The following is a 12,177-nucleotide window of genomic DNA, read 5'->3' on the forward strand; positions in this document are numbered from 1 at the left end:
TCAGGAATACAGAAGGTCATTACATCTTTACCAGGAATATATAATAATTCTTAACTTAAATATTTCTAATAAAATATTCTCAAAATATATAGATTAAGAAAAGTACATGAAAAAATAAACAAATTCATCATCATAGTTGAATAGTAACATACCTCTTACAATTATTTGTATATTATGACCAATAAAATCAGTATATAGAAAATTTGAACAATACGATTAACAAACTTGATAACTGACATATGCAGAACTCTGTATTCAACAATTAAAGAACATATATTCTTATAAAGCTTATAGAAGCCCTGGCCGGATGGCTCAGTGGTAGAGCGTCGGCCTGGCGTGCAAGAGTCCCGGGTTCTATTCCTGGCCAGGGCACACAGAAGAAGCGCCCATCTGCTTCTCCACCCCTCCCCCTCTCCTTCCTCTCTGTCTCTCTCTTCCCCTCCCGCAGCCAAGGCTCCATTGGAGCAAAGATGGCCCGGGCGCTGAGGATGGCTCTGTGGCCTCTGCCTCAGGCGCCAGAATGGCCCTGGTTGCAACAGAGCAACGCCCCAGATGGGCAGAGCATCGCCCTCTGGTGGGCCTGCCAGGTGGATCCCGGTCGGGCACATGCAGGAGTCTGTCTGACTGCCTCCCCGTTTCCAACTTCAAAAAAACACAAAAAAATAAATAAGTAAATAAATAAAGCACGTAGGAAACATTCAAAAATATTGATCACGCACTAAGCCATAATCAAGTCTCAATAAGGTTCGGAGTTGTTATCCCACAGACCACGTTTTCTACTGTCATGTAATTAAGAAAGATTTCAATAACAAAGCTGAAATTAATAAAACCCAAACCAATAATAAAATATGACATATCTGAACTTATAGAAAAGTAGTTTTTAGAGGGCAATTTATATACTTAAATGCACACATCAAAAAACAAGGAAGGCTGGAAATTAATGAGCTCAGCGTCCAATTTAAGAAATCAGAAAAAGAACAACAGAATAAATCCAAAAAATGTAGAAGGAAGGAGATCAAAAAAGATAAGAGCAGAAATTAAAGAAATAGAAAACAAAGATACAATAGAGAGAAGCAACAAAGCCAAAAGTTGGTTCTTTGAAAAGACTAACAAAATAGACAAACCTCTGGTGAGATTGATCAAGAAAAAGAGTGAGAAGGCACAAATAACCAATATCAGCAAAGAAAAAGGATTCATAACTACAGATTATATACAGCAAAGAATAAAAAATAAGAGAAGTTTATGCCAATAAATTTGAGAACACAGACAAAATGGACCAATTAATTCCCAGAAAACTTTAACTTACCAAAACTGACTCAAGAAGGAAATCTTAAGTAGTTCTCTAACTGCTTAAGGAATTGAAGCAGCAATTAAAACTCTTCCTACCAAAAATGAATGAATTAACGAATGAATGAATAAATGGAGTTAACGAAACAAAAATAGAAAGAGGCAGGATTTTCTAGTTGATATGTGTATTACAGGTAGGTAATGAGATACTGATTCCCTTAGCTGTGGAGGTGTCCATGGAGAACCTGGGCGGTGGAGACCCTAGGCAGGCTGCCTCTTTCGATGGTAGCCTCCTGTGGAGATCCTCAGAGGTTGACCCCTAGTGAAACAGGGTCTGACAAATCCCTTTCCCGTACCTGCAGGTAGTGAGTATGAATGAGTAACACCCAGCACTCAGTTACTGCTCTGTGGTAAGCGTGCTAAGCAGGGCCAAGGAGGAGCTCAATCACTGGGACAGCCTCTTTCGTAGCCAGTTTCTGCAGTCTTCTGCTCACTGCGGACAAGGGGCATTGGAGCTGCTGAGGAATCTGTGATCCAGTTGCCAAGAAAAACCATCCACAGCCAAGTTGTGACTGGTTGGGGTGGGGTTGGGTGCAGGAAGGCCAAGCAGGGGCTGCTAGGTAGTGTAGCTCCAGGTAGATGCCTTGAAAATCTGTCTTCCCGAATATCAGATACTTGTATCCATTTTCAGCGGATGAACCCTTTTAACGGTGTCCGAGCTAGCTGCGGGGTGATGATCCTAACAATGATGCATGTTCTGCAAATAAGAGCTTCATCATTATTTTGAAATAATTTATATAAAAGAGTTCAATTGGTTTGAAATCTAATGATATGATCACAAGAAATTTTAACAATATATTTGTCAATGAAACAAAAAGAAAAGCTGTCAGATACCATTTCGATGTTAAACATTTTTGAAGAATTTAAAAATTGGTTTTAAATACTTTATTACCTACTTACACATAGGTTTTTGTTGATCATGGCTATTAAAAATCTGAAAGAACACATCATTGAAAAATCTTGAGCATAATTTGTGGGTAACTATTTCAAGCATAAAAACCTAATATAAAATAAACATGCTATGAAAGCAGATTCCAAATTTCTCACTTAGAAATATGAAAAGACTTTATTTAGAAGTTTAGTATTAATTCAATATTAAAAAGAAAAACACCAAACCAAGATGGTTGCAGGAGAAATCTACCAAATAGACCATTCTAAAGCCACACAGCATCTTCCAGAATTCTGTAAAAGAGGGAACACTGATTCATTCTATGATACCAGCAAAACTTGAAGTGAAAAGCAGAGAAGGACAGCATGAGGAAGGAAAATTAAAGACCAATTTTACTTATGGACAGAGACATAAAAACCCTAAACAATATTAACAAACTAAACCTAGTACTATATAAGAAAGAAAAGATCAGGGCCAAGGTGTGTTTATACCAGAAATGAAATGCAAGGGTGATCTAACATGAGGAAAATCTATAAATGGCACTAAACACATTATCATATTATTGGAGAAAAACCCATAACTATTGGCCCTGGCCGGTTGGCTCAATGGTAGAGCGTCGGCCTGGCGTGCAGAAGTCCCAGGTTCGATTCCCGGCCAGGGCACACAGGAGAAGCGCCCATCTGCTTCTCCACCTCTCCTCCTCTCCTTCCTCTCTGTCTCTCTCTTCCCCTCCCGCAGCCGAGGCTCCATTGGAGCAAAGATGGCCCGGGCGCTGGGGATGGCTCCGTGGCCTCTGCCCCAGGCGCTAGAGTGGCTCTGGTCGCAACAGAGTGACGCCCCGGAGGGGCAGATCATCGCCCCCTGGTGGGCAGAGCGTCGCCCCTGGTGGGCGTGCCGGGTGGATCCCGGTCGGGCGCATGCGGGAGTCTGTCTGACTGTCTCTCCCTGTTTCCAGCTTCAGAAAAATACAAAACAAACAAACAAACAAACAAAAAAAAAACCCACCCATAACTATTCTAAAAAATAGAGAAGTTATTTGATTAAAATTTCAGTGCCCTTTGATGATTTAAAAACAATAATAAAAATATTCTTAGCATACAGAAAAAGGATTGAACTTGTCATTTATTTTATTTTATTTTTTTAGGTGAGAGGAGGGGAGATAGTGAGGCAGACTCCTGCATGTGCCCTGACCAGAATCCACCTGGGAACCCTGTCTCGGGCTGATGCTTGAGTACCGAGTTTATTTTAGCACCTGAGGCTGACATGCTTGAACCACCTGAGCTAACCTAAGCACGTGGGCCATGCTCAAACTAATCAAGCCACTGGCTGTGGGAGAGGAGGGGAGAAAGAGGGGGGAGAAGCAGATGGTCATTTCTCCTGTGTGCCCTCACCAGAAATTGAACCCAGGACATCCTTATGCTGAGGCAACACTCTATCTACTGAGCCACTGGCCAGGGACAGAACTTGTCATTCTTAATAGGGAAAACTTAGTGGTGTTTCCTCTAAAGCAGGGGTAGTCAACCTTTTTATACCTACAGCCCACTTTTGTATCTCCCTTAGTAGTAAAATTTTCTAACTGCCCACCGGTTCCACAGTAATGTTGATTTATAAAGTAGGGAAGTAACTTAATTTGTAAAATTTACAAAGCAGGGTTACAGCAAATAATAATTACTTACCAAGTACTTTATGTCGGATTTTTGCTCTTTAGCAGAATAAATCTTTATAAAACAACTTACTATAGTTAAATCTATCTTTTTATTTATACTTTGGTTGCTCTGCTACCGCCCACCATGAAAGCTGGAACTGGTGGGCGGTAGGGACCAGGTTGACTATCACTGCTCAAAAACATCCAACAAGACAAGGATGCCCACTACCATCTTTTCTATTCAACACTGTCTTATCTTACTAAGAGGTCCTGGCCATCATAGTGAGACAATAAAAATAAAGGTATAAAGATTGGAATGAAAAAAAAAACCAAATTATCAATATTTATAGCTGATATATTTGTCATCATAGAAAACAAGAGAATATTCAGGCAACTTAAAAGGAACCGTGGCTCCTTGAGAAATGGTCGATTCTAGGGTTGAGGCAGAAAAAAATACAAGATGTGTAGGAAGCAGCTTCAAGTGCCAGCAAGTAAGGAAGTGCTCACAAACAAAAAGATGAGGGCATGTGAGAAGGAACAGGATCAACCTGAACAAGCCTCCAGCTGGAACAACTTGAACAACAAGACAAATAATATTCAGCAGTACTGGTTTCATAACTCAAAATTATTAAAAAAAATATGCACGAGTTCATACTGATAAAAGCAAGTGACTGAATAAACGAGCACATAAATATATAAATAAGTATATAAGGGAAAAGAAACAAATCATTTTTTTACAGAAGAATTCCAAATAATACATGTAAATATACCCCCTTCAAGAGGTGGAGCTTAATTCCTCCCCTCTCCTTGAGGGTGGGCTAGATTCTTCCAGAAAACAGGGAATGAAAAGGGAAAAACTGTAACTTTGCCGTGGATGAACGTGGAAACCATCTTAACCAAGTGATGAAGGTCAGCATCACCAGTGATGTCATGGGGCTGTCCCACGCCCCTGGTATGATGTAATGCAAAGAGCACGTCAGCTCTGTAGTGTTTCTTCCAAAAACAAGCCCAGTCTAATTATGAGGAACACTTCAGACAAATCCAAATTCTTTAGTATACCTCAAAAGTGCTAAGGTCACGAAAAACGAGTCAAGACTGAGCAGCTGTCATAGACCAGAGGACACTAAAGAGACAGGACAACTTAAATGCAATGTAGTATTTTTGAATTGGATCCTAGAACAGAAAGAGAACATTAGTGGGAAAACTGATAAATCCATACCAAGTCTGAAGTTTAGTTAGTAGTAATATAGCATTGTGGCTTTCTTAGTTTTGACAAATATGCTATGGTGAAGAGTATATAGGAACTCTCTAGACTATCTCTTTATATAGTTTTCTATTACTATAAAATTATTCTAAAATTAAAAGTTTGTTTAAAAAGAATATGTTTAGCAACGTAAATGGCTATAATATCAATATTTAAAAATCAGCTTTGGCTAAAGCCTGCCAGACTTACATGCCTTTGCTGTGAGGAAAAGGGACACTGGAAGGTAGGCTTCCCCCTCGTTCCTCTAAGGGAGGGTTCAATCTCTTCCAGCCCTGCTCCAGCCACGTATGACCTAACCTTGCCCAGAATGCTGAGGTTTGCCACGGAAGGCTGAAGGTGCCCAGGGCCGTTGGCCCCATCTACAACACTGTGGACGAGCCTAGGGTATTTCTTCCAAGAAGCAGGTAAACTGATCTCATTTGCACAAGGGCCACTTAACTATGTCTTGCCTGAATACTAAGGTTTTTTTATTCTTCCCTCAAAGATCTCTGTTGTGGGTGTCGATAGTCTTATTTTCTGCTGCTTTAATATATAGTGTTTCCTTTATTCCTCCTACCTCAATGCCCCACTCATATTTCAGACTGGGACCTACTCCTAATTTAGAGCTCTCTTTCCCCCTTTTGCCAACTTCTATTATGAATCTACCTTTGCCACCCAGCTTAGTGTATCCCAAGGTTCTCTTTACCAAGCCACAGTCACAGAGCCCCAGGGAAAAGCAACCTGGTCTCATCTCTCCAGGCAGAGGAGAACAGAAGCTCCATATCCACACATGCTGCAGATGGCTTTTCCAGTCTACCTGAATCATTACCAGCTAGAAGCAGCGGTCATTGGGACTTAGACGTGAGCTGCAAAGTATAGAATTGTGACAACAATTCCAGTGCCATGCTGACTTTTTCTGGATGTGGACTTTTCCTGGACTCCTGCTCCTTGTGACAACTCCTAACAGACTGAACTGGGGTTGGGTTGCATTTGCAGGGATTTGGAATGGTGATGGTGCCAACATGGACTTGGTGAATATGTTAAAGATACTACTCTTTTATGGATTCTTGCTGTATTGGCCAAGAATTTGCTTAAAGGCTTTAATCAGTGTAAAAAAAATAGAATACTGGATAAAGAAGATGTGGCACATATACACCATGGTATACTATTCAGCCATAAGAAATGATGACATCGGATCATTTACAACAAAATGGTGGGATCTTGATAACATTATACGGAGTGAAATAAGTAAATCAGAAAAAAAAAAGAACTGCAGGATTCCATACATTGGTGGGACATAAAAATGAGACATGGACAAGGGTGTGGTGGTTAGGGGTGGCAGGGGAGGGAAGGAGGGAGAGAGGGAGGGGCACAAAGAAAACTAGATAGAAGGTGACGGAGGACAATCAGACTTTGGGTGATGGGCATGCAACATAATTGATTGACAAGATAACCTGGACATGTTTTCTTTGAATATATGTACCCTGATTTATTGATGTCACCCCATTAAAATTAATAAAAATTAAAAAAAAAATCAGTTTTGGGCCTAACCTCTGGTGGTGGTGCAGTGGATAAGGCATCAACCTGGAATGCTGGGGCCACTCATTCAAAACCCTGGGCTTGCCTGGTCAAGGCACATATGGGAGTTGGTGCTTCCTGCTCCTCCCCACTCCTCTTTCTCTCTCTCTCTCTTCTCTTTAAAACGAAATCTTTTTTAAAAAGAAAGAAAAAAGTCTCTCTCTCTCGTCTCTAAAATGAATAAATAAAATCTTATAAAAATATTTAAAAAATAAAACTCAACTTTGGCCCCGGCCAGTTTGCTCAGTGGACAGAGCATCGGCCCAGCATATGGATGTCCCAGGTTTAATTCACAATCAGGGCACACAAGAGAAGCAACTATCTGTGTCTCTCCCCCTTTCCCCCTCCCTTAGCCTGTAGCTCCATTGGTTCGAGCATCGCCCCAGGTGCTGAGGATAGCTTAGTTGGTAAGAGCAATAGCGTTATGTGCTGAAAACAGCTTGGTTGATTGAGCATCAGCCCTAGGTGGGAGTTGCTGAGTGGATCCTGGTCAGGGCACATGCAGGAGTCTGTCTCACCATCTCCCCTCCTTTCACATTTAAAAAAAAAATCAACTTCATTGCTACACCCCTCCAAAAGAAAAAATATTACATAACAAGATCTCATTTATAATAGCAGCAAACCCCACAAATACCAGGAATAAATCTAACACAAGATATGCAAGACCTGTATTACAAAATTATACACTTGAAACCTATAAAGTTTTATTAACCATTGCCACCCCAATAACTTCAATAAGTAAAAAATGTTTTAAGTTTTAAAAAATAATAAAAGCAATGAAAGAAAGAAAAGATATGCAAGACCTTATGCAGAAAATTAAAAAGCTCTACCAAAAGATATACAAGAATTTATTAAAATGAAAAGATATATAATATTCATAGCTAGGAAGATTTAACATCATAAACATATCAATTTTCTTCAGACTGTCTATAGATACACTGCAATTCCAATACTTTTATATAACATAACAAGCTGATTAATGTTTGAAATAACACAGGACACAAAATATATGAGATTCCTGAAGAATAAAATGAGAAGATTTTGCTCTTACAAATATCGAGATTCTTTTTTTTTTTTTAATTGTGGGGTTCTTTTTGAGAGAGAGACAGACAGACAGGAAGGGAGAGAGATAAGAATCACCAACTCGGTAGTTACAGCACTTTAGTTCTTTCCTTTCTTCTTTTTTTTTTTTGTATTTTTCTGAAGTTGGAAACGGGGAGGCAGTCAGACTCCCACATGCGCCCAACCGGGATCCACCCGGCATGCCCACCAGGGGGCGATGCTCTGCCCATCTGGGGCGTTGCTCACAGTGGCCTGAGCCATTCTAACATGTGAAGCAGAGGCCATGGAGCTGTCCTCAGCACCCGGGCCAGTGGAGCCTCGGCTGCGGGAGGGGAAGAGAGACAGAGAGAGAGGAAGGAGAGGGGGAGGGGTGGAGAGGCAGATGGGCGCTTCTCCTGTGTGCCCTGGCTGGGAATCGAACCCGGGACTCCTGCATGCCAGGCCGATGCTCTACCACTGAGCCAACCGGCCAGGGCCTTTAGTTGTTCTTTCACTGCCTCCCATACATGCCTTGACCAGGGGGCTCCAGCCAGTGACCCTGGGCTTCAAACCTGTGACTTCAAGGTTTCAAATCTAGGTCCTCAGCCTCTCAGGTCAATCAATGCTCTGTCCACTGCACCACCACCTGGTCAGGCAATATCGAGATTCTTTATGAAGCTAAAGCAATTAAGGTAGTGTGGTACTGATTAGAGACAAAAAGCTAGCAAACAGCAGAGATCCCAGAAACAGACCTACACAGATGTGCATCAGAGGTAGCACTTCAGATTGTAAGGCTATCCATTTTGAAAATAATAAAACTGGCTCCCTATCTTATCCCCTTATACCACACAAAAATCAATCCCGGTTAGATTAAGGACTTAAATGTGAAAGGCAAACTTTTAAGCTTTTATTAGAAGAAAATAAAGAATATCTTTAAGATCATATGTTAAGGAAGACAAAACACAAAAAGTACTATCTCTACAGAAAAGACTGAATTGTTCAATTCAATTATAATTAGGAATTTCTGCTCCTGTAAAGGTACCATAAAAAAAAAAAAAAGCCACAAACTGAGGAGAAATATGTAACATGTATAACTGACAAATGATGAGTATCCACATAATTAAATAGTTCCTACAAATCAATAAAAATGATAAAAATACCAATTTAAAAAATGGGCAAAAGATTGTAATAGTCATTTCACAGAAGAAGAAATATGTGTAGCCAGTAAACATGAAAAGATGCTTAATCACATTAGTGACTGAAAAAATGTTAATATAGCCCACAATGAGGTATCACTTTACATTCATTATAATGACAAAAATTAAAAAGTGGGACAAGCCTGACCTGTGCTGGTGCAGTGGATAAAGCGTCGACCTGGAAATGCTGAGGTCGCTGGTTCGAAACCCTGGGCTTGCCTGGTCAAGGCACATATGGGAGTTGATGCTTCCAGCTCCTCCCCCCTTCTCTCTCTCTGTCTCTCCTCTCTCTCTCTCTCTCTCTCTCTCTCTCTCTCTGTCTCTCCCTCTCCTCTCTAAAATGAATAAATAAAATATTTTTTAAAAAATTAAAAAAACAGTGGGACAATATCAAGTATTGATTAGGGTGTGGGTCATTAGGACAAATTGCTGAAAGGTGTATAAATTGGTACCATCAGTTTAAAATACATTATAGCACAATCTTGTTGAACCAAATGTTTATATGTCCTATTAACCAACAATTCCATTCCTAGGAATGTACCTAAGAAAAGTAGTTACACATGTATGCCAGGAGACATGTACAAGAATGTTCATAAGAGCAAAATGCTATAAATGACCCAAATTTCCATCAACAGATAAATGGTTGAATAATTTGTTTTACTGTCAAATAATATTGTACAGCATCGAGAATGAACAAGCCACAGCTACATATAAAACATAGGTGAATCTTGGAAATAAAATAATGAGTGAAAAAGTAAGTCACAGAAGACCACGTACAGTATGATGCTATTTTTTACAAAGCTCACAACCAAGCCAAATAAACAATGTATTGATTAAGCATCTCCACAAATATGAAATACACACATACACATATCAAAAAAAAAAAAAAGAGCAAGGGAATGTTAAACACAAAATTTAGGAGAGTGGTAATTTCTGGGGCGGGGGGTGGGGTGGGGGGAATGAGACAAAATGATACAGGTATAGATGCTATTATTAATGTTCTTGTTTAATCTTGTGAGTTCTTGGGTTTTCATTATATTATCTTTATAACTCATGTATATAATAATGTTTTATTCTTTTATTACATATCCAATATATTTCTTTTGTTTGGGAGAGAGAGAGACAGATAGACAGGGACAGACAGGAAGGGACAGAGATGAGAAGCATCAACTCATAGTTGCGGCATCTTAGTTACTCATTGATTGCTTTCTCATATGTGCCTTGAAGGGGGCGTGGGGGTTGCTACAGCAAAGTGAGTGACCCCTTGCTCAAGCCAGCAACCTTGGACTTGAACCCAGTGACATCTGGGCTCAAGCCAGTGACTGTGAGGTCATGTTTATGATCCCACGCTCAAGGCAGTGACCCCGCGCTCAAGCTAGTGAGCCCACGCTCAAGCAAGTGACCTCACGGTTTCAAGGTACTCTGTGTCCCAGGCCGACACTCTATCCACTGCGCCACCGCCTGGTCAGGCTCTGATACATTTGATAAAAACACACAGAAGGGGAAAGAGTAGGAAAAACTGAAGAATGAAAACTCTTTTAGTAGAGAGTTCTACTGTTAGGGAAAAGAGAAATTAAGCCATAGCTGCAAGGAGATGGGGAACAAAGACAGTTTCATACTTTTTTAAAGATGGGAGCAATAGAGATAGATGCAATGGCAGAGTGCGAGCTTTGGTGAATTAGCTATTCCACTAAAACAATGAAAATACAGCCTGACCAGGCGGTGGCGCAGTGGATAGAGCGTTGGACTGGGATGCGAAGGACCCAGGTTCGAGACCCTGAGGTCGCCAGAGTGAGCGCAGGCTCATCTAGCTTCAGCAAAAAGCTCACCAGCTTGGACCCAAGGTCGCTGGCTCCAGCAAGGGGTCACTTGGTCTGCTGAAGGCCTGCGGTCAAGGCACATATGAGAAAATAATCAATGAACAACTAAGGTGTCGCAACGAAAAACTGATGATTGATGCTTCTCACCTCTCTCCATTCCTGTCTGTCTGTCCCTATGTATCCCTCTCTCTGACTCTCTCTGTCCCTGTTAAAAAAAAATACAGGCAAACCAACTAAAGCCAACCATCTCAAAATTCTGGCAATTAACCAAAGACATAGATGAAATGAAAATTATTCAAGAGAAACTACTAAATCTTGGTAAGACAGCAGATTCTGTGACATTTTAACTTGTGGCTATTCCCGTTCTCTCTCCTTCTTCAACTCAGTGGTTCAGGAGCCAAACGCTGACTAAATTCCAGACAACAGAGAGATATAAATGCTTTGGCTTGGAATTTTAGAGGAAATCCTGGAGAATGAGACAACTACAGAAAATTTGAAAAGGTCCGATATTTTCCTGGGGATCTAAAAGGATCACATTGCTGTGTGAGTGCCCAAGAAAGAAATGAAAAAGGAGAGAGCCGAGTCACTCACATCTGGCTGACTGTGAGGCCCTGTGCAAGCAGACAGTGAAATCTAAAGCTGCCATGTAAACTGGCTGAAGTGTGAAGCCATGCCTGCTCTCACAGATCGCCATGGCAGAAGGCAGGAGACATAGACACAAGGCATCTAAGGAAATCTATTTGACCAATCACTGGCTGACCATCAAATTATACTTACCAAGTGTGACCCCAAGGAATCTAGGCTTAAAAATAAAAGCAAGAGCCTGAACTGTGGTGGCACAGTGGGTAAAGCAACAACCTGGAAATGCTGAGGTCACCGGTTCGAAACCCTGGGCTTGCCCGGTCAAGGCACATATGGGAGTTGATGCTTCCTGCTCCTCCCACTGTTCTATCTCTTCACCCATCCTTTCTCTTTCTAATGAAAATCTTTTCTATTCAACACTGTCTTATCTTACTAAGAGGTCCTGGCCATCTTAGTAAGACAATAAAAATAAAGGTATAAAGATTGGAATGAAAAAAACCCCCAAATTATCAATATTTATAGCTGATATATTTGTCATCATAGAAAACAAGAGAATATTCAGGCAACTTAAAAGGAACCGTGGCTCCTTGAGAAATGGTCGATTCTAGGGTTGAGGCAGAAAAAAATACAAGATGCGTAGGAAGCAGCTTCAAGTGCCAGCAAGTAAGGAAGTGCTCACAAACAAAAAGATGAGGGCATGTGAGAAGGAACAGGATCAACCTGAACAAGCCTCCAGCTGGAACAACTTGAACAACAAGACAAATAATATTCAGCAGTACTGGTTTTATAACTCAAAATTATTAAAGAAATATGCACAAGTTCATACTGATAAAAGC

At 40.7% G+C, this 12,177-nt stretch overlaps 1 protein-coding gene across 1 annotated transcript; it reads right to left on the minus strand.

Moving 5' to 3' along the window:
* Positions 1–441: 441 nt before the first annotated feature.
* Positions 442–1,197, minus strand: KANTR (KANTR integral membrane protein). Its single transcript, XM_066357474.1, has one exon. It carries the CDS (start codon positions 1,195–1,197, stop codon positions 967–969), a length of 231 nt encoding a protein of 76 aa, XP_066213571.1. The 3' UTR covers positions 442–966.
* Positions 1,198–12,177: the final 10,980 nt, after the last annotated feature.

The sequence above is a fragment of the Saccopteryx leptura genome, chromosome X (genome assembly GCF_036850995.1).
Source record: "Saccopteryx leptura isolate mSacLep1 chromosome X, mSacLep1_pri_phased_curated, whole genome shotgun sequence".
NCBI lineage: Eukaryota > Metazoa > Chordata > Mammalia > Chiroptera > Emballonuridae > Saccopteryx > Saccopteryx leptura.